Source organism: Chrysemys picta, chromosome 5 (genome assembly GCF_011386835.1).
Source record: "Chrysemys picta bellii isolate R12L10 chromosome 5, ASM1138683v2, whole genome shotgun sequence".
Classification (NCBI taxonomy): Eukaryota; Metazoa; Chordata; order Testudines; family Emydidae; genus Chrysemys; species Chrysemys picta.
Window position 1 is genome coordinate 31,425,683 of NC_088795.1, and position 27,072 is coordinate 31,452,754.

Here is a 27,072-nt window from a genome sequence, read left to right on the forward strand (position 1 = left end):
TTTTGAATACTAAAGTCCTTTATTCAACAACACAGAAATATCACAAAAACAACTTTACTGGGCAAACTGAATGTTTTTATACAGTTTTGTACATGCCCCATAAGTGACTTTTTTTTAATAAATACACTGTTTTCCAAAACTGCTTTTTTTCATAATTGCACAAGCATACATACACCTTACACAAATATCTTTTAGAAAATTTAATAGATAACTGCACAGTTCAGAAATAGGAGAACACTGTGAAAGGAGTACATTTTTGTGGCCCATGTTTCTGAAAAATCTCCTAGTTCCCTGCATTTGTGAAAATGGAATACTTTCTAACATAGGAGCTGTCTTTTATTCACTAAGAATAGAGTAGATCTCAGTGTGAAACTGCCAAATTTAATAAAAACAAAAATCTGAAACATTTAGCTGCTACATGAGAACCAACTGTTTGATATCACTATGCATCTAACCATGATCAAAGACCCACTACAGCTTTTTGCTGAATATATTCGACCCTAAATGGTATGTTCATTTAACTACTTTCTTTCTTCATTATTTGATTACAGATATAGCCCGTTTAGAGACTTTATATTCTTTAACATTAATTGTATTACTTACATACCAGGGGTTCTGGACAAAAGGAAGTACTTCCTTTCTCCTAGGGAGTGTCTATTATTAAGTCACATAATGTGTATGTGTGCCTCCTTTACAGCCTTATTATTTAATAGGTTTATCTGGGGTATGATAAAAAGATTTTTTTCTATTAGGCATGCTTAGTGCTCACACCTAGAATACTTCAAAGTTATATTATGCGGTTTTTGCACTGTGAAAATGAAGAACACAAAAAGGGATAAAAAAATTCATATTGTAAAGTATTTTAGGATCTTGTGAAAAGCACAAATTCAGTAATTAGAACTTGACAATAATCTAATTTATAAATATGTATGTACCACGTATAGGAGAGAGAAAGAGAGAGGCCAGAAAAGGAATTTCCTTCTTCAAACATCAAAAACAAAAATGCTCTCTATGCACTACATCATATAAATATTGTTTTACCAATATGGAAAATTGATGATATAAAGAAACAATGTCCAAAAAAAAAAGACATATGTGGGAATCAACGAAAATCAATCCTTGTTCATTTTTAATAATTAACAGGTTTGTTTGCTTTTCTTAACAATTTTGAATTGACGTAAAACACCACAATTACAATATACAGATCCATCAGTTCTTGAAAACAAAACAACAAAACAAAAAAAGAAACCACATCAAGACATGCAACATTAGGGTATTAGACAGTAAGTACATTGCTATGAATATCTTTGTACACCTAATGTAGCCTGAACTGAATTTTGTCTCTACTTCTGTCAGAGCAATCACAATTTTCCAAAAAGCAAGGCAAGCTCACCAGCCAGATGTGCAAATAAGGCTTCAGTCAGTTTTTAAATCAATTAACAATTTGGTAAAGAAGGCCTTATGTAGCTCTCATTGGTCCAGCAGTAAATAACGGAGGCCTTAACCAGAAAGTCTTAAATGAAATAACATCAGGTACAAAGCTGCCAAGTAAATGAAGGTAAAGCTTATTTTATGATTGTTTAATTAATGATCTTTAATAAAATATAAGAGGGGGCACATGTTGGGAGCACATTAAAGATGGCATTTATTTTCTGAAATTACATGTAAGATGTCGTGCTACACGGAACCCAGGACATGTGTCAGCCCTAACGTTTAGAATGCACGTGCAATCTCCTCCAGCTCAACACACCAGTCCTCTGATGCTCTTCTACTGTGTCCCAGCCCTTCTACTGACCCTTGCTGCTACACAGCCAATTCTAGGATGCTTCTCCTCCCATCTGCTGCCCTTAGGTTGCTTGACCATTGCCAGGGCTCGTCAGTCCTCAGACTTTCCCAGAACTCTGACTCTCCACAGACAGCTGATGACACACTCTGCTGCTCACCTAACCCCCCAATATTTGTCAAGCAAGTGAGTGTGGCCATGTGCCAACAGTATGAAACAATTAGCAGATAATGGAGAAAGTGCTGAAATACTATGCTATTGGTACACTCTCTGCATCATTAGCCTGTTATTTCCATGCTTTTCTGTGATGCTACTAGCATTTATCATCCTATCTTGTATAAAATACTAAACATATATAATATGTGGCATAACAGCATTCTCTTACTTTCATGGGGTGGCCTTTTCATGTGAGTGAAAACAAAGCCAAGCTATAAATAGGTGATGAGGTAATCTGTATGAAGTGTACATAAACTCAGTATCCTCCATATCCTTGTATTACATCTGAATTATATAACTCTATTCTCTGCCTTTATGAGGAGTAAATGTTCTGTATACATAGCTAGTACAGGAGAAAGAATGGTGAAGCATTCTACTATAGGCCCAAGGGACCAGTTATTCAGCAAGCCCAAGATCAGTGGACAAAGAAAGATGTGTGGGGACAAATAGTCACTCATTGAAAAAATGTGGGGTTTTCTTATATACTTAAAAAATACCCAGGCTCTCATGGCCTGCACAACTGCAGGAGATATTCAAGCCTGTCTAAATTTATAAACTAGTCTAATCTCTAAATGTTGCACATGGAGCGAAAATATTTTCATATATTTTATAAAAATTTTATTCCGTCTATTGAAAAAACCTACATAGCAACTCTTAGTGGGACGGTAAATACATTGAGTCATAGATTTTTCTCAGATATGGTACTCTTTTTTCATTTTGTATGCTAGAACATGCTATATATAAATGACTGATTCCGCATGTCCATCTATACTGTGCATTTCACCCTACAGCACAGTCAAAAGCAAGTCAGCTATGGTGTGTTACTTTGGAGGGATACCCTTCTGTAAAGCTCTTTTGGAAGCAATGCAAGTGTACAACCACTACTCTAAAATAGTGCTCAAAAAGATTAATCTTAGATTTTTTGTCTTCCCCTCTTACAACAATACAACTGAAGGTAATTGCTAGATGCATCATAATCTTTTAATCTTGTAAAACTTGGCATCAAGTCTCTATGGAAGGATGCATGGTAAAACAGTGCTGCTGCTGCTGCTAACCAGCCAGCAAAATAATATTTAAAGCTAGAATTTATTGCTCCAGATTTAACTTGCAGAACCACACTGTTGTGTACAAACCGTTAATCTCCATAGATGCTCAGACATGATTGTCTCCTTGTGTCTAAACACACAAAATACAAGCTGCTATCTGTACAGTTTACAGTACTGAAACACATATATTTGAAAATGAAGTATAGATATGTTACTTTTCAAAGATACATGATTTTATAGCAGGGGTTTACCCAAACTTTTTTATTTTTACAGCCACTTTAAAAATAGACAACAACTTCACTAGTATAGCTAAGTTACATCAAATAAAGATTCAGTGTACTGAATGTGAATAAACTGGCCAATTCCCCAGGCTCCCAGATTGTTTAAATTTTGTTTTTGAGGAAACCCCTATACATAAATGAAAATAGTATCTGAGTATATTCTTCAATGGTGGACTAAGCAGTTTCTTAAAACAAGACTTTAGCTTGCCATTCACTTCGGACTGCCTTGAAAATAAGATCTACTACTGCTTAAAAGAACCATCGGAATGCTTCAGCGCTGGGAACAGGTGTTCTCTATAAAAAAAAGCAAGAAAACAAGTTAAGCTTTCTTTCTGTGGCATTATAAAATAAGATTTCTTCTTGTGGTTTTTTCCTTTACATTTCAGCCATATTTTTAGTTATCTAGATATAACATGATGCCTCACATAACTCAACAATTAATAGAAATGTCCTCCTTCTAAAAATGTGCCATTTCAGGATTTTATACATACATACACTATGTACTATCTATTTCCTCTTTAATTAAACAATAAAGTCATGGAAATGAAAACATAATTATAAACATCTAGTAAATATAGCCTGGAAAATGGAGAGTAGTCATAGAATAACGATACCATTTTGAAAAGGTTTCTGCCTATCCACTGATTTACTGGGTGTATGCTTATAGTTGGGTGGTTTTGCAGACACACACTTTGGCAAGACATTTTTTTTAATGCAAGAATAATGAAGACATTGATCTAATGATCACAATGTGCACTGTGAACTGATGCACCTGTGTTGATGTCTTGGGAGAATAGGGCAACATTTTCAACGTAGAGTTGGCCATCTCATTCCATATTTTGGCACTTAGGTTCAGATCCAGCAAAGCACTAGAGCTTGAACTTGAAGCATGTGAATGGTCCAACTGACTTCAACAAGAATACTGACTTGCTTAATGTTGAGCACATGCATAAATGCTTTCCTGGATCTGGGCCTTAAATAAAAATGGCTTACTTTCCCCAGGTGCTGAGCACCCACAACTCCCACTGCAGGCAAGCATTCAGTACTTCTGAAAATTGCACCACTCTCTTAAGTGCCTTAATCAGCCCTTGGACACCCAGCTTTTGGCACCCAAGTTTGAACATACAGGGAAGGACTTAAACCATGATCTTGCAAGGTGCTGAGTGCTTTCTATGAGGTACTGAGTGCCCTCAATTCCCTCTGCATTCAATGTGGGTTGATGGTGCTCGCATCCCAAAAGATTGGACTATGGGGTCTATTTCTGCTCCTACTATAGCTAATGATTTTACACTGACTACTGTGAGAGCAAGATCAGTCCCTTAAATCATACATGCCAATTCACATCAGTTATTCCATCCTGCTGTATTTGGTTCATTAAGAAATATCCACATAAGCAAATATCATATCTGAAGAAGTGTAACTAAAAAACCTAATACACGGGCTTAAGGAAATTGCAGATAAATATTGTTTTGAAATAGTTCTTGTGGATTATGTTGAAGCTTTAATTAAAGAATGCCACTGAAAAGAAGCAGTCTTTAAACTATATTTTTATGGCGGTCCTTTAAATGTTTCCATTCCAAAATACAGCTAATAAATCATACACCCAGAAATTTGTATGGATGCAGCGCTAGATGCTCTGAGGCACCGCCAATCAGTTATATGAGTTAAGGCATCTTTTCAAAGTTCTACAAAACTAATAATTACCACGGCAAACATTTTATACCATAAAAGTAATCAGTTGTAATAACCAGGCTCAAACAGTATGCAGGTCCCCTTGCAGAAATACTTAAAATTAATCAGTTTAATAAATATAGCAAGGGGATGAAAAGGAACCAGAGTTCCTCTTGTTTTATCTTTATCATTCATTCCCACTGGAATATCAGAGAAGAAAGAATTTCTGCTGTGTACTCAGAATTCTAAACTATTCAATATCCTACTTCTATCTATGAATGTTAAAGTTTAATAAATCATCTGAAAATTAGCTTCCAAAAACGAGTTTGGTTGTTGTATAAATATGCTCTGAATATTTGAGTGTTCTTTGTTAGTATGTGCCAAAATAAGTATTGATTATGTCCCCTTTAACAATTCCTATTCTATTCTGTCACACATGCTCAGTTCTAGGGTATGTACCTGTAATGACAAAAGCAAAGCAAAGCTTCCTTCAAAGGTATACCAAAGAAAGACGATATGCTTGCTAGACTATCCACAGAGTTCTGTGTAGGTTGTAAGATGGCTGCTGATAATATAATTTATAATTTATAAAGAAGTTGACTATAAAAGAAGCCTGAGTTTAGAACAATAGCAAGCAACCATATGTCTAAATCAACCTCAGAAGAATGGCTAATCACGTGTAAGTATTACCCTTACATATTGACTTTGAAAGCGACATTTAAATATTCCACTATGAATACTTTTTTATATATCTGGGGTTGAGCTGGCATTTATTTACTTTCTTGCAGCATCAAGTTGAGTTACTCTGTCAGACATTGTCGTATCAGCTGGAAGTAAAGGTGCAGTGTCTGATTAAAAGGTCAATCAGACCTTTAAATACACAGAATAATATTTCTGAAGGGCAAAGCTGCTGTTTAATATTTGTGCTTCTGAAAAACTACAAGATAAGGTCTTTTGCATCGGCATAGGAAATTATAATTAAACATATATTATATAATTAAATATCTATTGCACTAGCCACCGACTGGGGAATCAGCTGTGACTATTTTCAATCATTAAACCACACAAAAACAAAAACAAAAAAAATGAGGATTGAATAGATGGATCAAATTAGCTCAAATCCAATTTATGGGATGAAATGTTTTGATTTTTACCCTCACAACGGACAAGACTATAGCCAGTAGAAAAGAGATCTTTCTGCCAGTTTGGTGGCTCAGCACACCAATCCATAAGCTTAAGTGCAATGACCATCTACCTTCTGGTTATATAAATTCAAGAGTCCCAGCTGGGGAATCAAACTCTTGATGAGATTACAGTGAGTTTCTGAATCACGGTTATGCTTGCAGGGAATCATTATCCTGAGTGACAGGAAAGACAGATTCCCCTGGAAGTTAGGGGGAGGGGGAAGTAAGGAATAGAATTGGAGTTGATCAGCATTGTTGAAGGCAGCCTTCACTGCTCATGCAGGTGCAAATACTGACAAACAGCAGCCTCATTCCCAGGAGGGAACTCAAAAACCTGCAGCCCCAGCTTCTCCTAACAGGTAATGCTATAAAGCATGGTGTTCCAGATAATTTATCTCTAAACAAACCTGATATGAAATGACCTTCAAGCTTAAAACTTTCTATTCTGTTTCTCTTTGGGTCAGCTTTAACTAACAAAAGTATTTTCTACATAAGTAAAAGAAGTAGCTCAAACATTTGAAATATTATATTTTAATTGCATTTTTAAAGTCAGCTTCACATAAACAGCCTAGAGAATTACATTTTTGGCTTTAAGATAAGAGAAACACAATCAAATCCCTTTAAATAAACACACACCAAAAATAACATTTTAAAAATTATATATATTGGGCCTGTATCTGTTCACATGGGCAAAAATGCCCATTAACTTTAGTGAGACCAGGTCCTTTATACAAATACACACATACACACGCTTCCAATACAGCAAAACAGCAAAATATACTGAAATTACAGACTCTTTAAATTCTTCACCACAGACTCTATTTTAACTTGAACTCAGCTACTTTTTTGGTGCAAGAATTCAGACGTTTTAAAAATGTATTCTGTATACACTGTTGCTGTGAGTGTAGCTCTAATACAGTGTTGCGATACAAGTCTTTGCAGATGCTAGATTACATATTTCTATTATTATTTTATATAGAGCATTAGGGAAACAATTTTGTAGCAGCATATGGAAATTTTAAAAAAGAAATGTATTTGAGAAGGATACATAGTTATGACCTGAGTATTTGTAAATTTTAAAGGAAAACCCTTTAAGCACAGTAGCAAATTCAAATCTTGGCTTTTACACACACCCAGATACTTGCAGGCCAGATTCTGAACCCCTTATTCATGCTGAATAGTATATACTGACATGACTAGTACCACTGAAGTAAACACGCCAGGCCATGAGAGGCCCTTATGGGGTGCACAGAGTTTGGGGTGCACACAAGAAGCTGTTTCCCTCACTGGCATGGCCTGTGCAAAGGCCTATCACAATTACAGTCCCTGAACTTGGACGAGTGCATGGACTATTCCCTTAATATGCCCCAAAGACACAGGTATCATAAATGGAACATGGAGGCCCTTGGGTCCTCTCCTGACCCCAAACCAACCTGTGCAGTGGGCCAACCTGCATAGAAAAAAAGCAGGCTGGACCATTCTGCACAGTGCCCTGTGTACTGGGGAGCTTGGGAAAGGAGTGGCTCTCTGTGAGGGACATTGCCTCCCTGAAATCCCCAAGTCACAGGTCCAGTTCTGTACTTGGGCCACTGGAAAAATGGCACAATTTGGCCCAGTGAGACTTATGTCATTACTACCAGACATTAGCACAAGCTGGAGAGTCTGGTGCCATGTGATGTGTGACTGGAGGGATAAGGAGAAGCTAGTCTTCAAGGCCAAGGATAGATTATCACAATTCCTGCATGTAATGCATTTTGCATCCATTATCAGCCCAAGATCTGGGGCTGGCTACCAGTTACTATTGCTTAAGTAACTAGCTGAATAGGTTTCTTATATATATGAATAACACAGCATTAGTTAGTTAAAGGACTACTATACTCTACAAAATCCACAAAGCAGCCAGAAAATAGCAGAACATTTGAGGAGGCAAGGAAGCTCTGTCCAGGCATGTGGTGTCCCCCTTGTCCATTCCACTAAGCCAGACCTATTACCTGCAGTGCTGCAAGCTGATGGAAGCTTCATTTTACCTGAGGTTCCTCTTTTAAGGCTAATAAAAGATGGCTGCTACTCACGTGTCCAGGAATGGGTGTAAATCTATATCCTCCAAAACACACCCACTCTCCCACCAGACTAGCCCTCCTCCTCATGCTACTCTCCTTGGAGCAGGTCTTAGAAGAGTAGGGACAAGGTAGGTATGAATACATGGAGTGTATTCTCCATCACACAAAGCCAGAATAAGTTACCTTTGTGCAGGATACTATGCAAGGATTGGGAAGAAGAAATCCTTTCCCAGCCCAAGGTGAGGGTGCAGGGCAGCTGTATAAGGCCATTACCCTGGTGCTGCTTTCTGCAGGGATTTGGTTCACACCCTCGTAACCTATACACCTCAATGTCGCCTTCAAAGTGACTAGGTGAAGCTGACAGAGTTAAGCTGTGCTGTGCACATGTGTGAAGTCCCTATCTGCACCTTCTCTGCAGCCAGTTTGTTCCACCCATGAATATACTTACAAATATAGGAATGGCTTTGGGGTACCCAATAAATGCCAGATTCAACTCACAGAGTTTCCCTGAAATTCTCCCTCAGGCTAGAGAGGTTGGAGAACCATAGAGGAGTGTGTGAACTCCTAACCTTCCATACCCTGGAAATCTGCACAGAAGAGAAACTACAGGCTGCCTTTTCAAGCTATTTCTCTGCCCTGTTCCCAACCCCTTCTGATGGATCTTGCTGAGCTGTGCTACCATTGAACAGGCTAGCTGTGCTGGCACAGAGACAAGTTATTGTGTCTCAGGTAGGCATGAATACAATTTAGGCATGAATATCCACTGACTAACAGAGGGAGGGGAGGGGGTTGGTTCCACAGGGAGCTCCTACTCCCCCTCCAACCCTGGCATCTCCTCACAAAATCCTGCAGAGTCCTAACCCCACAGAAGAGCTTCCATAGGATCTGGACAAAGATGGAAGCATACCATGGAGCTGTCATTCTCCACATCTGCCAGGATCTGCTGGGTTCTGCTGTCATTCTCCACATTTGCCAGGATCTGCTGGGTTCTGCTACCTTCCATCCACAGACCCTGTCTTTCTATTTATTATAAATTATACCATACTGTAACAGATGTCCTCTAACAACCAACTTAAGATTGGACTTGTCGGTTAAGTGGAACAAGTACTTCAGGTCAGAAACTCAGTGATGAGCTTATTTTAACAATCTGAGTTAAAATATCTCTTACCATACCTGAGCCACATTCCTGTCTTCCTTCATACCAGGGATGAGATTTAACATTTATGTTAAAAGTCAGTTTTATTTGCTTCGAGAGGACATGAATCTTTTTACTGGCAGTTATTTTTCCACTTGTATTGCATATCTTCCATGCAGTATTTGACACAAACCAGATTTAGAACAGACCAGATTAGGAAACTCATTTGACTTTCTCTGCCACCAAGTTCGTACAGCAAAACGTAAACCACTACACTGGATACTACATAGAAATAAAAACTGGACCAGGGTGTCATACCCTAACTCACTTTCAGTACCTGACACAGCAAGCAGTCCCACAGATTTCAAAGGGGCTATTTGAGGCGTGAAGTACAATTCAAGGCATCAGAATTGGCTTGTGGTAATTACAGAACTAAAGACCTGTCCTCACAGGGCCAGATTTCTCCACTTGTACTCACGGTCAGTAGTAGCCCGTAGCAAGTAGCCCCAATTGAAATAAATGGATCTACTCATGAAGTAAGGTACGTCTCGATGGGAATAAGGATAATAGGATATGGTCTTTATTTATATTCAGTATTTGACATTATTTGTTTCATATATTCGTTTTCTTTTACTTGAATTTACTTGGAACATCTTTTAAAAGCATGAGATTAAATTTTGGGAAATGGGTGAAGAATTTTAACATTTTAAAAATATCAGTGAATAGTATCACTGTGGAAAACAGTTAGTAAATACAGATCAGTAAGTGCATGGAACCAGAACTAGCGTTGAGAAAAATATCAGCCGTGAAATATTGAGGTCCAGATCATGGAGTCCCTAATCGTGTTGGTGAGCACCTACACCTATGAGTAGTCTCACTGGCTTTCAAGGAAACTACTCACATAAGTAAGATCTCCCCAACATAAATAGGTGCTTCACCATCTGGTCCTAAATCCTTAAGGGCTAGATTGTGCCGTTAAGCAGTGCTTCTTTGAACACTGGCATGTACATGTGTCACCCCAAGAAGCAGGAAGAGCTTCGGGAAGGAACAGTTTTGCCCTTCTTCTTCTGGGCTGGGGAATAATTTGCTACAGTCCCTTTCTAGCACACTCTCTCCCTTATGCCAATTCAGCTCTGCTGGCCAAAAAACTGAGGGTTGGAGCCAAGACTCTGCGTCTCCCCACCCATCTGCTCATGAGGGGGAGTAGCAAGCTTGTAGATCCTGCTTTCCCCATTGCCCTGCACCCAAAGCAGTGATCTGGAAAGGCTGTGCAAGATGGTGGTGGGGATCTTGCTTCCCTTTATGTTACTGTGCAGCCATGATCTGGCACTAAACAACAGTCCTTAATTAAAGCTTTCTGTCAAAGGTGAATCAGAAGAAATCAACATCAGAGGAATGTCATTTAATATTTTTTAATTCCTGTGGATTTTCATCTATACCTGAAGTTGAGGACAGAGCTGATTAGCTGCTGAAGGCAGCTTCCAAGCTGCTTATGATGACATTATTATTATTATTATTTATTATTTAATAAATAGAGCCCAAAGGCCTCAATCAGCATCAGGGATTGTTTCTTGTTTATTCTGACTGGCCTCTGACACTCTATTTACTATTTTTCAGGGAAGGAGAAGGGACATGTAGAAGCACTGTAGTAAAGAGAGCTAGGAAAAATGTTAACCTGTCCAGAGGAGATATGAATTAGTACCTTCAGGATCACAGTTCACATTAAAATATGGTAGCATCCAATTTATTTACTTTAGCTCATGTGATATTAAGAACAGTTTAAAATGTAATCCTAAACACTGCATTTGGCTATTTCACATCAACATAATATAAATATCAAGAGGTTATATTACAAAAAATACTAAAAATCAAAACCACTCATGACCCATTTACAGCTCTGTCCCTGTTCCCTTCTAAAATCTGTCTTGTTATTTCTTCTCATTCTACTCTGCTATGAATTAACAGCTATAAACTCCCTTCTCCCTCCACACACACAGTCTGTCACTATAGTAATTTAATCCCTAGGAACACCATCCATCAGTCCCTATCACTTAGGCCCCCCCTCCCCCACAGGCATTCTTGTTAACATTCAATCCATTAATAAGAAATCCCTGTTGGTACATCATCCTCTGGAACACGACTTAGCACTCAAGCTTTGACATCTCTTTAATGTCCTCTAGGTTACCTTTTTTCTAAGAAACCTCTATCTCAAAACATAGATGAGGCATGGTTGTCATCACCAAATCTAAATATATATTTCCTTTCTCTCGACCTAGAACTATGCTGCCGGTGAGCAACCTTTGCTCCTCCTTCCTACACCGCTGAACCTAAAATGATCTAATCCAGGGGTAGGCAACCTATGGCACGCGTGCCGAAGGCGGCACGCAAGCTGATTTTCAGTGGCACTCAAACTGCCTAGATCCTGGCCACTGGTCCGGGGGGCTCTGCATTTTAATTTAATTTTAAATGATGCTTCTTAAACATTTTAAAAACCTTATTAACTTTACATACAACAATAGTTTAATTATATATTATAGACTTATAGAAAGAGACCTTCTAAAAATGTTAAAATGTATTACCGGCACGCGAAACCTTAAATTAGAGTGAATAAATGAAGACTCGGCACACCACTTCTGAAAGGTTGCCGACCCCGATCTAATCAATAGGACATCATGACCAATTAATCCATTAGGATTTCTCACACTGTGAAAGTAGCAGAGTTAGTCAAAAAATGGTCACAAAAAGGCTTCCTTGTTTGTGGCAAAACTGTCAAAAAAATAACAACTAGCTCTAGTAATTAGTTGTGACATCTTCAATTTCCAGGAGCAAGGGACTGTTTTTAATCAATGTAGTGATTGTTAAAGGTGCCAGACAGTCCAGAAGCCTGGTGAACTCAACATATCCACAGATTAGGTCCAGCAAGAAGAGCAGCAGCACAGTCTTCCCTAGAATTTAAGCCAAATTCCGCAACTGGAAGGATCACCTCTAGATTTTAAAAGGTTGCATATTGTTTCCAAGGCCATTCAGTCCTTGGCCTCCCTTCTGAGTTCCTTTACAATGACAATTAACACTCAACTTGGCATGATTTTGTGAGGTGTCCACCCTCACCAGACTTAGACCTCCAATTCATTTTACAGTAGGCCACCAAACAATCACTGGCGTATTACAGTTTATAAGTATCACCATCCTGGGCTGGGCTGGGCTGAACTGGTGATTTACAGGGGACAGGTTTCATATTTCATTACCAATCCCTTCTTTCATCTAGTCCCCCGCCCCTGAATCACTGGTGAGTTCACTATTCATATTAATAGCCTCTCCAAACATCTTCTTGCCTCTGACTTTTTCCCTCCCTGATACATTTTGTCTTTGTTTTGTCATCCACTCAGGAGATCACACCTTCAACATAATCCACTTCCAGCTCCCCCTTTTTCATCTCTAGCTCTCTGACACTGCGTCAGGATGATCACTCCTTCCACAAATTCAAAATTGCACTCCTTGAGCCTATACCTTCCTCTAATAACCTAAAACATACAGGCCAAGCAGTGCCCACTCAATGAATCATCTTAGTCCTCCGTTTGCTAGCATCATCTCCCTTCCTCCATTTATCAGCTTGTCAGTACTAACAACTTCATCATTTCCTTAGCTCTTGATCAGCTTGTCTTCCTCTAATCTTATATAGCTTCCCATGCCACATGTTCACCCTGGTACCCACATCATCTCCAATGGAAAAGAAGTTGAATAAATTGGAGTTCACTATCCACTGGGACATGTGGAAGACCAGTTCACTATCTTTAAAATCCTCTTCTAGTGTGTGAAGACTGAGTGTCTCTTGTCAATCATAATCCAGGGTCTTGGGAATTCAGTGTCAATCCAAATCCTTTTTCCATTCTGACACTTCTCCCTGCAACCCCTCTCCATTGAGGTGGTGTTTGCTATCATCTTTCTTTTGAAAATCTAAGGCCATGTCTACACTAGTGAGCTTACAGTGGCACAGCTGTACCGATGCAGCCATGCCGCTGTAAGATGGCTCGTGCAGTGACATAATTAAACCATCTAAAAATGTCAGCGGGAGAGCATCTCCCACTGACGTAGCTCTGTGCACATGAGCGCTTATGCCGGTGAAACTTATGTTGCTCATGGATGTCTTTATTTCACACCCCTGAGCGACATAAGTTTTGCCCACAAAAGGGGTAGTGTAGACATGGCCTAAATATTGTGTCACTTCATCACTACTTTTAGCTCAGCCACCTTTTCCTCTCTCCACCTACAACCGGCACTCCTTCCACAGCACTTCTAATGGCCACTGCTGTCCCAGTTACAACCATCACTGGTCATGGTCATGAACAAAACCACCTCCTCAGTAGATCCCCCACCCACCCCAAAAAAACGGCTGTCATAACCTTCCCCTCCATCTTGCAATATTATATTGGCATAATTTCCCATTGATGCCACTGGAGATTTTATTCCGGCTCTGAAAGCTGCAGACTACCCCACCACCACAAACCAGAAAAGGTCTCATTAGACCCTTTCTTATTCACTCCCTCCCTTTCTCTCAGCAAAGTCATGGAGAAAGCAGGAAACTCTGAGCAATTTAAGCATCTTTCCCAGCACACACTCTTTGACTGCTTTGAATCTGGTTTTTAACCCTTTCACCATCTTTAAGAATGTGCCTCTTTGGGCAGTTAATGATAAACGCTCTGCCCCAACCACAAATTCCTCTTTCTTCTTGCACTATTTGATCTCAATGCAGCTTTCAGTATTATCAATAATTTTGCCCTTCTTTAAACCATGATCATCTCCAGCACTGTCCTCCCCTGGTTGAACTGTTTCTGGGCTGTCTGACTGCCACTTTCCCCATCAAGACCTTGCAGACCAACTCTCCATCTCACTTCATTCACTGGCCTATCTTGACTCTGTCAGCTCCTGGCTTCACCATAATGTTCTATTGCAGAATACATCAACTATAGCAGTGCTCCTCCTGGATAAAACATCCTGTTTGTCTCATGTTTTTAATTTTGCTCTTATTCTCCTTAAATCAGATCTGTACTTTGTCCCACAACCAGAGACCTCAAGGGTCATACTAGACGCCGATAATATTTTCGGATATTTTGAGTATGTGTATATTTTTCTAACATCAGCTATGAAACATTGCAAGAATTCATCCTTACCTTTATGCAGCTTCTGTTGAATTTTTTATTCAAGTTTTTGTCACTTCCTGTCCTGACTACAGCAGTTCTCTCCTTTATGGTCCGAATGCAATAGGCTATTATTTTTCTATAAAAAGAAGGTTGTATCTCTCCGATCTTTTGTGAGCTTCTACTGGCTCTGAATCCAGATCAAAATTGTTTATTGTGAGACCTCTCTGTAGTTGTGTTCTACCCTACCTATCTGTCCTCATCTCCACTCTTTTGACTACTACCTATCTTGAACTCCCCTGTGTCCACTCCCTACAAAATTCACTGTAATTGTCTTGAGTTCATTGTGTTGCCCTGTCCATCTGGAATTCTCTCTCTCTCTTCCTCACTCTTTAAGCCACTGAATAATTTCCTCCCTTTAAAACCTCTCCGTTCTCCTTACCTTACAAATGGCTCTTTTAATAAAGTGTTTTATGATATTGAGTATTAAAGACGCTACATAAAATAAATTGTAACTCACTGCAAGTCAGAATGGAGCTGAAACATGCACTGTCCTGAGACAATAAACAAGAAGGTTTCTGAAATGTTCAGAATTCAGTAATCTCAGTAAAAGTACTCAGTAACAGCAGAAAAAAGAAACACTAATGTAGCTAAATAAGCAAGTATTTGATGAGTTTGTTACCCTGTAAGAACAAGGCACAAAGTATAACCTAGACTTGAGGTTGTAGGTTTTTATAATATTGCACTCATCACTGTAGTATCTGAGCACCTGGTTAAATATTAAGTAACAGTGAAACTAGAAAACTGCAAAAATCCAGTAGGCTTAATAGATACCTGGCTATGGATTTTTATAGTTTTAAAATAAATTAAGAGGAAGCCTAGGAGTTCCAGGGAGGAGAAAATATTTCCCATAATGTTTGAGAGTAGAAGTTAACAAGCCTGCTGGGATCTTTTTAGCCCCTGCAGAGCTAAGGCTTCAACATTATTAAATGGCTGTCGCATCTGAAGTATGGTGCAACATAACTCAATAAACAACAGAAAACATATGATGCTGAATAGGGGGAGGCTTTAGATTACCCTGCAGAATAATTCAATTTTAGGACAGGTGTTTCCATGTGATGGAACAAGATATGACTGCAAAAAATACAAATGCACCCAAAACAGAAAAAATAAGCCACTGTAGCTTTGAGTTTCCAAATAGCGGAATAGTGTCAAATGAAACAATGTTATTGTTCAGTGTGAGCACTCAAAGGAGAGATTTAAGAGGACAAGAACAAGTGGATAAATTGAATTTTCCCCAAAATATATAGATTACAATAACAGAGAATGCTTTTTGAGGACAAAACTATTCCTCAAAAATAACTGTGCCTACAGGAAAAAATTTCAAAAGCATGTAAATGACTTAGGAATCCCATTTTCAATAGCACTTAAGTCCCATAGAGTCACTTATGAGATTTAGGAACATTTTCAAAAAGTGACTTGGGCACTTAGGAGCCTAAGTCACTTAGACACTTTTGAAAATTTTACCCTAAACCTTTCACAACATGTCCTACACAAAGACCATTTAAAATTTAAACCAGTGATTGAACAGATTCTGTAATATTTTATTAAAGTTGTGAGTTCTAGGTTTACCTGCATAGGGATATTTTATTCAGCAAACTTAAACTTTAAAACCTACACATTCAGGGTACCAACTTTCCTTTCATTGATACTTTTTTTTAGTATAATTTGAAATGATTTGTTCCTGGTTTTACTGCACTATCAATACCATAATGGTCACTATACAACAAATACATTAATGGTGGTACAGCAATTTGTAACTGGCTTTTATCAACTGGGATTATTATCAAAGTCTCTGAAGCAGACTTTTTAAAATATATATATTTTAAAAGTATTTCCACATACTTGCTATTCATAGTGTGCCAACAGCTGAAGTCTTAACTCATTCCTTACTAAAGCAAAACTCCCACTGACCTCAGAAAGAGTTCTGGAAGACTAAGTAATAAATATAAACTTCAGGATCTGGCTGATTAAAATAAAATATTAATACTTTATATAAATGCAAATATTTAGGCCCTAACTCTGCAACTCTTACACCGAATAAACAGTATGGTGAGGTACTCAGACAAGGAGTCCTATTGACTTAAATTAGACTACTTGGCAAGCAGTTCATAGCCCACACAATGTAGTTATTTGTATGATCCAAGCATTGAACAAATACACCACTAGATAAAATTTTCAAAGGCACCTAAGTGACTTAGGAGCATACTCCAATTGGCTTCTAAGTGCCTAGGTCACTTTGGAAAATGGGGTTTAGGTTACTAAGACCCTTAGGTCCATTTCAAAATTTTACTTATTACGCTTATTTCTACCAAACAAATATTTGATCTTATTTACCATATAAATTGTGAACCAATCAGTTCAACCCCACCAAATCAATATGCATTGATTTCAGGGGAGTTACACCAGCGTAAAACTGGAAAAATGCAGTGATGAATCAGTCACAATACTAGATTAAATCCTGGCCCCATTGAAGTCAATTTCAAAACTCCCATTGACTGCAATGGGGCCAAAAATTCACCCATTGTATTTATATAAGGTAAAATACCTTGAGATCGCTGAACCAAATTAAATCTTGACTTAAACAATGTGCAACCTCATTAAAATAAATGACTGTAACTCGGGATTGAATCTGATCCATAATCCTGACACAATATTTTTAAAAGGTATGCAAAGACATAGTCCATGCAATGAAAATACAAAAAACTGTCATAACTTGTTACTCTCTGATCATTCAGGCATTTTACTGATGAACAACACTAGACTAGTTAATATAAATGATTTTTGAGTAAAAAGTAGAGTTTGCAACAACAAAAAAAGTTTAACCAGGTATGGCTGTCTATCTGATTCCTTAAAATTAGGTTCAATTTAGTACCTAATTTTGGTGGTGCTAGACTTCTTTGGTGGTGGTCCATTTCATTTTAAAAAGCATTCATTCCCATCTCGCACAACACAAAATTCTAGTGCATTTCATCAACAGTAGTCTGTGAATGTCTCCCATCAATGGTGAACTAAAAATTTGGGGATTTTATTATATTAATAGGTTGAATTGTACACCAATAATTGGTGTGGTTTCTGTTTGGTTTGTATTTCTAAAAATTACATAAAGACAGTAAGAAAATATGAAATTTAATAAAAAGATTAAATACCATCTCTGTTTAAGAAGGTACCAATTCCTCTACAGTTTTAAAGATCAAGAACCCCTTAGAATTGTTGATCAGTAAAGGGACAGCAGGCCTGATCTGGAAAGGTGCTGAATGCTTTCTCCAAGGTCCTCAAGTTCACTGGCCTCTCATGACTTAATTGAAAGATGAAGACACTTCACACCTTGCAGGACCCTGTCCCATGTGTAGAACTGCAAATGGCTTCAATGAGATTTCTGAGCAGCTGCAGGATTAAGCCGTATGTCAACCAGAGTGAGTGAAGATGCCTGCAGCTCTTCCAAACTATACCTTGAAGCAGCAGTCATTGTGATGCGCATTGTCTCGATGGGATCTCAGCTGGCCAAAAGGAACTGATTATTTAATTCGTGTCTATCATACCCATCATTGTAATATACAGGTGAATGCTACAAAAAATTAATTAAAAAAGCTATTGCAAAGTTTCAGCAAAACTGCCTCTGTCTCCTCCACCCACTGACAAGATAAATACCTCTTTGGCTACATGCTCAATTGAAGAAGAAGCAGCAGAAAACAAGAAAACACAGAGAAACAAATGCATCTTGCCCTGTTTCTAAAAAAACAAAGAAACAATCAAATAAAATCACCAGATTCTGATTCTAGTACATTGCAAGGAGAAGTGAATTCCAGAGCCAAGAACCTTCCCCTAAGAATGTTCTACCACTTCCCCTAAGAGTTCAGTCATGGAGATGGAAAAACAAGAGCATTGTGGCAGAATACAACTGTACAACGAGGAAGAAACTGCAAAGTCCCAGACTGGTGCGGGATTTATGGCTCATAACCAAATTCTTGAAATGAGCCCATAAGAGACTGATGCAATTGCTTAGATTATAAGATCTTTGGGGCAGCAACTATTTTTTTGTTCTGTGTTTGTACAACGCCTAGCACAGTGGGGTTCTGGTCCAGGACTACGGCTGCTAAGCACTATGCTAACACAAATAGTAACTAATAGTAATAATTAATTCAGTGCACAACAGGAAACACAGACAGTGAGCTGATCACTAAACACAGAGAGTAGTTTGCACTTTCATCTGACTTTCCAGTTAGTCATCCTGACATTCACATTAGCTGCCTGTTCCCTCTCAATTTTCCAGTGTTCCTTCACACTATTGATTCCCATCAAAATATGTAACTTAAAGCTAGAAAGACATAAGGAAAAATGCCTCCTCTGAGGCCCCACTAATTGACCCCTACCCACCGAGCTCCATAGTGTTGCCTTAACAATGTTCACATTTGCCACCAAAACAAGGAGCAAAAGGGCTGAGGTTGCCCACAGGTCCCCTTTTCCCCTAGTGGCAATGCCATATGCTGCTACATTTTCAGGGTCAAATGCTGCTTCCATTGAAATCAGTGGACCCAATCCTTTTCTCAATTAACTCAATCTCAAAACCACACTGAGTTCAAAGGGAACAGGATTAGGCCCTTCATATTTAAATTTTAATATTGAAAACTTGTTTTTGAATGGAAAATAAGTATGCTTATTTTTTTACAATAGTAACTCAATTAATTAACATGTATCTTTTACAAATAAAGTACGTTACACCGAATATTGTAACACTATGCCCAAGTATGAAAAGTACTTAATGTTGTGCTCAAATCCCACTCTTACTCAGTTGAGTGACTCTGTGCTTGATTTTGATATTCCACTGGTTTAAATCAGGAGTGGTGCAACTGAAATCAATGGAGTTACACCAGCATAAAACTGACTAGTGAATTCATAATCAGGCCAATTGACTTCAAAGAGTGAGAAAGGCACAAAGTAAGATTTGGCTCTTAGTCTTTATAACTTACAGTAGGCGTTATATAAATGTGTACTAATGGGAGGAAAATAAGTAATCTCTCTGGACTAAAAATGGTTATGCCTCTTTAACTGTAAATCTAAATGAACACAGTGTATACATACACAAGTATACAGAGTGATACATGGCATCAATTTTATTTTCATACATTTATTAATACTATACATAAAGTCACCTAGTAATGATAAAATTCTGTTAAAAATACTAGAGCACAGGTAATATAAGAAAAACATGGGAAAATAAAATCAGTTTGAAAAAAAGGCTGGAAGGGAAGCATTTAATTAAAAATGTAAGGGTCAGGTAATCTGAAAGCATTAATGAGAATCTGTTTTAAACTTAGTGTACTAACCTTGAGAGTTATATCATATGCCTTCATTGCACCAGGACAAGAACAGATTTAAGGGGGGAAAAGAAAGATGAATTCAGTGGTTTCAACCAATTTACTGACTTTTTTGCATAGTTTCACTTCCAATCTTTAGTCATTTCCATATTTTGTAGACGACATCCTTTATATTTTGTATGTAACTGACAACCACAATTTCCATATGTATATAATGGAACTTGAACCCTTGATTCTTATTATATTGTCTCAGTAAGGTGCCTACCTAGGTCATAGTGTATCACCTAACGAGATCTGTTGATTTACAAAGACCACAAGACAAGCTAGCTTGAGAAGCCAGTTCAGCAAGCAGACTATGCTCACCCACCTGCAACCACGACTGCTGTTTCAGTTCAGTCATGTAGGCCCTGTCACTCTCTGACATGCTTCCAGCTGGTTGCCTTACAACCAGAACAGTGTTGCTGCACATGTGCTTGAGGCAGTCATGCTATCATTCTTTATTATTTAATTAAAAAAGAAGAAGAAGAAAGAAGAAAAATGACCAAAAATAGAGAGTTATCCAATTTGGGAACTTTTCCTTTCCTACTGACAAATAACATGCCTGTAAGGATATTAGCCACACGCCGTGACATGCTTTGTGACTGGATATGACCTACGGAGAATGAACGTCTACTGATATCTCTACAGCTGGAGAGAGAAATCTGCTTCCTTCCAGTCATAATATAGCAGCAGAGGTGTGTGTGACAGCGAGAGAGAGAGAAAAAATGAAGAAAAGCAGTGAAGGCAGGTGGTTATGAAAGTACACAAGTGGCTAATAAAACCATGTTTTTTTTACTAGCCACAGCAGTTAAACAATTTTAATGGGTAGCATTCTCATAACATGCTTGAACATTTTTTAAGGCTGTAGAACACCTTTGTCAGGAGCAAGGAAATTCATGAAATGTGTTTAGAAATGCACACAAACTCATACAAAAGTCTGATAACATATAAACTAATCTCCTCTAGAAATATTTCACTTTCTGAACAAATCAATAATCCATCGGGATCTATCATTTATCATAAATAATAAATCACAGAGGCATCTTGGTTTACAAACCTAATGAAAAAGAACTTTTTGCCTAAGTAGTATAACAAAGTTCAACGTCGCTGAACGAACAAGTGCCACTGAAAAAAAGTAATCTCTCTTTAAATTGTGGATCAATATTAAAATTCAGCATTATCTGTTTATTGCAGAGTGGGTGATTATAAACATTCTTTGAAAACTTTCTACAAATATAACAGAAGTATATTGTTGACCAAAAACAGTAAGTGAAATCAAAAGTTAACAGCTGATGTCTAGCACCAGAAAAAATCCATATAATTTGCTGTATTTCTGTGATACTGGATTACTTACAAAAAGCAGCTGAAGAAAATGTAATAAAAATGGGCTAATAACCAAACTTTCAACAAAGATAGTTCACTCTTGCAAGGAGGAATGAACATGATATTTTGATGGGACTCAATATAATACAATAAATCACAATGGCAAAATTTTAATATAAAAAACCAAAATTTCCTTCAGTTCAGTGGCAATATTAATATCAATAAGGCTGTATTCATTTATTTGGTGTCAAACAAACTGAAGGATTGTTTTTCTTTACCCCAAGACCCCACCCTTTGTTGGAGAAAACTCCTGCAACCAATGATTTAGAAAATAACCACAAAACACATGCAAACAGGAAAGTTGCAGTTTTTCACTTTGTTGCTATTTTCTGTGACTGTAAATCTTAATCTGTCACCCAGTATACACAGTACTCCTCTGTACTAAATCTACCATTCGCCCCGACACCTTCAGACACGTCTGATATGTGCATCTAACCAGCAACACTATAATTTTAATAATGACAAGGGATTACATATGATTACTAGTCTTTCCTCTGTCTTGTTTTCCTTTGTCTAAAAATATCACCTAATAGCCATTTTACATATATTTTTGTATTTTTATCATTGTCTCTTGTACTCAATACATGAACTGAAATTTCCACAACATCATATCTGTCTGTCTTTTGTATGTCTAGCAAACTTGAAAACCTGTCTTTACAGCTTTGTGATATTCAATACATTTGTCAGTTCTGAGGACATATTGTAAAAATAAATGTATATACAGTTCAATCAGACATAATTTCAGTCATACCTGTGCTTATTTTTACATCACATTTTAGTACACCAAAAAAAGGATTATGTTGTAAAATGCATTGCCAAAAAGAATTTGTAGCACAATTTCACCAAACTATTTAACTCTGTGACTAATTGTCTTTCTTGAATCAAATTGCCATCAGTCACCCTGAAAATAACTAGCTATTACTTTGTTCTGAACCGCTGACCACTAAAAAGTCAGGTGTTCAGCTACATTCTTTTCCTGCTCTTTTCCCCCTCCTCTCCACCAAAAATCAAAGATAATTACCAGTCAGATAGAAAACACAGTAGATAAAGCACAGAGATCTCATAATGGCAACAATTAAGTTAGAAAAAATAAATAAACACCCCATTTGCTTTCAGGTTTAAAAGTGTTTACCCTCCACCCCTGGTTTCATATAAGTAAAACTCTGTTCCATGTCTCCAGACAGAACTCTTTAAAATAACAGATAAGCATACAGAGATTGTTCACATCAATGTGGATGTGCCCAGCATGTGCAGAGGTGTTAAAGAACCCTCTTAACGAAGATTTTAATTCATCCTCTGTGATGTTAGTTACTATATGAAACTATAGTGATTTTTCCAGGGACCAAAATAAAAATGTCAAAGGGATTCCCCACCCCCCTCCCCCACTTCCTTCGCACTCTTATTTAAGAGCATCCCCCACCCTCTACTTTCAGGGTGGGTTCATACCAGGTGCCAGTGAGGGAAACCAGTGTCACATATGCAATAACCCTTACAACCTGAATGAGGCTTCAGAAAAGGGATGCTGCATCTTGAAGCTAGACAAGAAACACTGGAGGGGTGGGGGGAGGGGGTTGAGCAGGGACGGAGGGAGGCTGGGGAAAAAGAAATCATCTCCTCTGACCTCTAGTGAAGTGCCAGGTTTTTTCTTTAGCTCTTCACATTTCCTAAATTTGCAGATCTGGTGTCCCGTTTTGCGGTTCCTGCAACTGCTGCAGACGCCACAGTTGATGAGCCTCTTGCAGGGCACGCAGACCCCACACCTTTTCCTCTTCTTCTTGGCAGGGTTGCCTGCCCCTCCTCCCCCGCCTCCTCCTCCTCCTCCCGCCCCCCCTCCTCCGGCGGCTCCCAGGGAGGAGGAGGACGAGGAGGAGGAGGAATGGTTCTGCGGGCAGTCTGCCAGATTGGCAATTTGAAACGCACTGTCTGTGACGGCTGCTGAGGCTGCTGCGGGGGAGTGAAGGGCTGTCATGACGATGACCCCTGGAGGTAATGAGATGCCCCCTAAAGCCGGGATAGCGGAAAAAGTCCCCACGCGCTCGGGGAGATTCATTATCTCTGCTTCAGCAGCGCCGCATTTGAGCTTGTTCATGCATTCCCCAGCCAAAGGTCTGCAGTGTTCGGGGGATAAGGTGGAGAGGAAATTATTATTTGCCATTTGCAACGCGGGCTGCTCGGCTGGCGCGCAGCCAGGCTTGCCCAGCCGCTGGGACTCGTTCCGATGGTGCATGCTGCTCCTGCCGGCGTGGAGCGAGGCGGAGGCGGCGGCGGCGGAGGAGGATTTCCTTGCACCAGCCGCGCCGCCTGGGACCGTATTGCTGCCGCCGCCGCCGCTGCCCCACAGCATGGCGGTGGCGGCGGCGGCCGTGGCGGTATCGCAGTTCCAGGGGGACATGCCGATGCGGGCGGCGGCGGCGGCGGCGGCGCTGGGGAAGATGGGGGTGGTGATGCGAGCGATCTTGGCCGCCTGGGGGAAGGCGCCCCCGTTGGTCTTGTAGAAGGTGGCGAAGGAGCGGTAGCGCTCCATCTCCGAGTTGTAATCCACAAGGCTGTTCAGGGCCCCCTCGGGCAGGTGGTTATCCTTGGGCAGCCCCGGGGCCTCGGGGTTGGGGCCGCTCTCCACGCACACGTTGGTGTTCATGGTGGCAATGGGATGCTGGGGTGACAGGGGGAGAAAGGGTGGAGGGGGGGGACACCAGTGAGGGGCAGGGCAGGGTAGGGCAGGGCGGAGGGCCACAGGAGCCGTCGTCTGGGTGGGATGGATGGGGTCGGGTGCTGGATGGATGGGGAGGGGGGGTGTTAATCCTCTTTGGGGTACATTTCTGCAGACGGCAAATTGTCAGGCAGCCTCTTCGTTTGCATTCTCCCAGGAACTGTGACAACTAAAATAAAGAAAGTCATTTCCAAAAAGATGTCAAGGCACAGGAAACAGTCACACAGACACACTCAGCAGCAATTCCAGAGCGTTTGCACGCGAACCAATAAAGCCACGAGCCCACCGCCACGCTCCCGGTCTATTCTGCCTCACCTCCCCCTGAGTAAATGCATTAATAGCTGGGCATACCTGGGGAGGGGCGCTGACAAATGCCTAGGGAAAGGGACCAGTTGGAGTGCTAAAGACATGCAAACGATGGGTGGAAGGGCTCTAATACCTATAACCAGAGGGCATATGAAATGTGTGAACAAGTGTTGCCAGGGCATGCAAATGTCAAGTAAAGCAGAAAGCAGCGATGGGCTGAAGAAGCAAATGAACAGGATATGAAGTACTGAGAAAGTCCACAATGCATTAGAGAATAAACTGTAAGCAACACACAATACTAAGAGCCTGCCCACAAACAAGCTGAACTAAAGAGGCAGAAAAAAATGGGGAGGGGGGGGAAGAACTACCAGCTGCCACAGTGTCCTTCTGTGTCTGACGGTCATTAGTTTGAATCCCAGCACAGCTGGTTCTGTCAGGGTCTTAATTCTATGTACCAAGGACAGATCTCAATTGTACAAGCCATTTGATGGTGGTGGTGCTTGTGGGGTAGAGAAGGTGGTGTTCTGCTTGTTTTTAAAAAATGAAAAAGGAGAGGAGATAAAAATATTTAAGCCAGGCAATTTCACAGTTTTTGACCTCAGAGCCTGCAGCTGGGCTGAACATCCCCAGTCCCTCTGGAGGCTCTTTTCCATCTCCAAGCCATGGGGGCTGCACAAGACTGTTTTTTTTTAAGCACCTCCTGCAGGCATTACAGGAATATACATTGGTTATAAAAAGAAAAAAAAAGACTCCATTAGGTATATGGTTACCTGCTGAATTAACCATTAGTGGGATTGACAGATTCATTGTTATTCTTATTATTTTATTTTTTAAAAGTTTAATGCAGAAATAAGGATTTTTATGCCTTTTATGTCTCATAGGCCATTCTTATGATGTGGAGAGGGATATTTTAGTTTATAATAGAGAAAAAGACACACTATTTCTGTCTTTAGAAAGTAAAACAAAACCTAACTAAAACACAATTCTATTATCAGTCTCTGTTTTCTAGATTCTTCACCTGGATATTTATTTTAGACTTATTCTAGCATTTTTTTAGATTTATATATATTGATCAGAAACCTTTACTTCCGGGACACCAAATGTGGCCCAGTACTGTTTCAGGCTAAAATATGTCTAGTTCAAATGGTTATCAATTATAGTAATTAGGATCATAATTAGATTAATGAACCGTTTATAGCCCAACTTACCAAGTGCAAAAACTTCATCATCTACTGATGTTATATTCTAAAAAGCAGGGTTTATGTAAACAAATCCAGATTATGGTAGAATAAATCTAGATAAAGAACCTCACCCTTGGCTGGATTAGGAACTAGCATGCATCTTTCAATCACATAAAGACCCTAATCACACATGAACCACCTCTATTTTCACATCAGGAAAAACTGAGACTATTGCTCCCTTCAGGGGTCTGATGGCAATAAAAAGGGTGCCCCCAAAAGCTCCAGGCTAAACATAGACTTGGAAAAGAAGGCTAAGAATTTGCACATAGCAAAGACCTCTAGTTTCTATAAATGAAACTGTAACCGCATGTCCATAATAACAACTACTCAATAAAACTAGTTTTGCCAACCATGTGTAGTAAATCCACACAACTGGGGAGGGAAATTTGTTAACATTTTAGCCTTTAATTTGATATATTAAATAGTACACGCATTTTATGCTTTATTTTCATAGTATTAAAGTGGCTATTCTGCACAAAATCTTTCTTTTCTTGCTACCTCTCCAATCCCCCACCCCTATCCCCCTTCAAGGTTTATTGCCATCAGAAAGGAGAAAATGATGGTGCCCACCAACCAGGTCATTATTGTTTAATCGATGCATCTCTGGAGCATGAAAAGGGTACCTAAGACGCAGCTATTGATTTTTTCTTAACTATAGTCCACATTTAAAAATAATCATAAAAATAGCTATCCAGACTGCATGATTTGGTTCCTGCTTAAGCCAATGTGCCTGTACATGTTCAATATTGCATGTCTGGTCTGCCAGAGACATAGAGATCAAAGGTCATATTTAACATTCAGGAGGAGGGGCGGGTGCAGATTAATTAATAAATTAATACAGCGGCGCCTTTTATTGCCCAAGTCTCGCATTAATCTACTTTTACGATCCTAGAGGACAGGAACAAAACCAATCCCCCCTCCCCAAAACCCAACCAAAGAAACCCCAAAATAAAAAACCCCAGAAGGAAAAACAAAAAGAGAGAGCAAGAGAACCAAACAATCACTTACCAGTCTCTTTATTTGGGGGGCTGGAAATTGCAGACGCTACCAGCCTGTCTGCCTTTAATTAGTTGCACATCACTCCCTAGCACAAAGAAGAAGAAATATCCAGATGTGTCTTGGCGGCTCCTCAATTACAACTTTGATACTTGTAAACAAACTGTGAAGGGGGGTGGGTGGGAAAAAATAAAGACGCCGAGCCACTAGACAAATACCTGTAAGTGGCTTTCCCCCCCTGGTTGCAGAGAGAAAAGGAGGAGGAGGAGGAAGGGGGGGGAAAGAGCAGGCACTGGGTGAGTATGTGTGTGCGTGTATGTGTGAGAGCGCCTGGCTGTGTGCTCGGTGGTCTCCTCTCCCTGCGCGTTGCTCTCGGTCCGTCTCCAGTCGCTGTGTGCGAGGGAGGGAGGGAGCCAGGGAGTCTCTCTCTCCCTCTCTCTCTCTCTCTGTTTGTGTGTGTGTATGTGCGGGTGGTGGTGGCTGGGGGAGGGGAGGGAAGAGAGAAGAA

The 27,072-nt window shown here is 39.6% G+C and overlaps 1 protein-coding gene across 3 annotated transcripts; it reads right to left on the reverse strand.

The window, feature by feature from the left end:
- Nucleotides 1-27,072, reverse strand: CXXC4 (CXXC finger protein 4). 3 transcript variants are annotated; one of them, XM_065596188.1, is made up of 3 exons: nucleotides 26,577-27,067; nucleotides 22,933-24,190; nucleotides 1-3,620 (listed from the first exon to the last, which is right to left on the reverse strand). In XM_065596188.1, exons 2-3 carry the CDS (start codon nucleotides 23,947-23,949, stop codon nucleotides 3,576-3,578), a joined length of 1,062 nt encoding a protein of 353 aa, XP_065452260.1. In that variant the 5' UTR covers nucleotides 23,950-24,190; nucleotides 26,577-27,067; the 3' UTR covers nucleotides 1-3,575. The 3 variants fall into 3 exon arrangements, 2 of the variants coding, with proteins under 2 accessions (XP_065452260.1, XP_065452259.1); XR_010601278.1 differs by lacking the exon at nucleotides 1-3,620 and adding an exon at nucleotides 3,629-8,703 and having other exon boundaries at nucleotides 8,811-24,190; nucleotides 26,577-27,072; XM_065596187.1 differs by lacking the exon at nucleotides 1-3,620 and having other exon boundaries at nucleotides 3,629-24,190; nucleotides 26,577-26,652; nucleotides 26,783-27,072.

What these genes read in the sequence shown, in the direction of transcription:
- CXXC4 (XM_065596187.1), bottom strand. Translation starts at nt 23,949, where the DNA reads ATGAACACCAACGTGTGCGTGGAGAGCGGCCCCAACCCCGAGGCCCCG.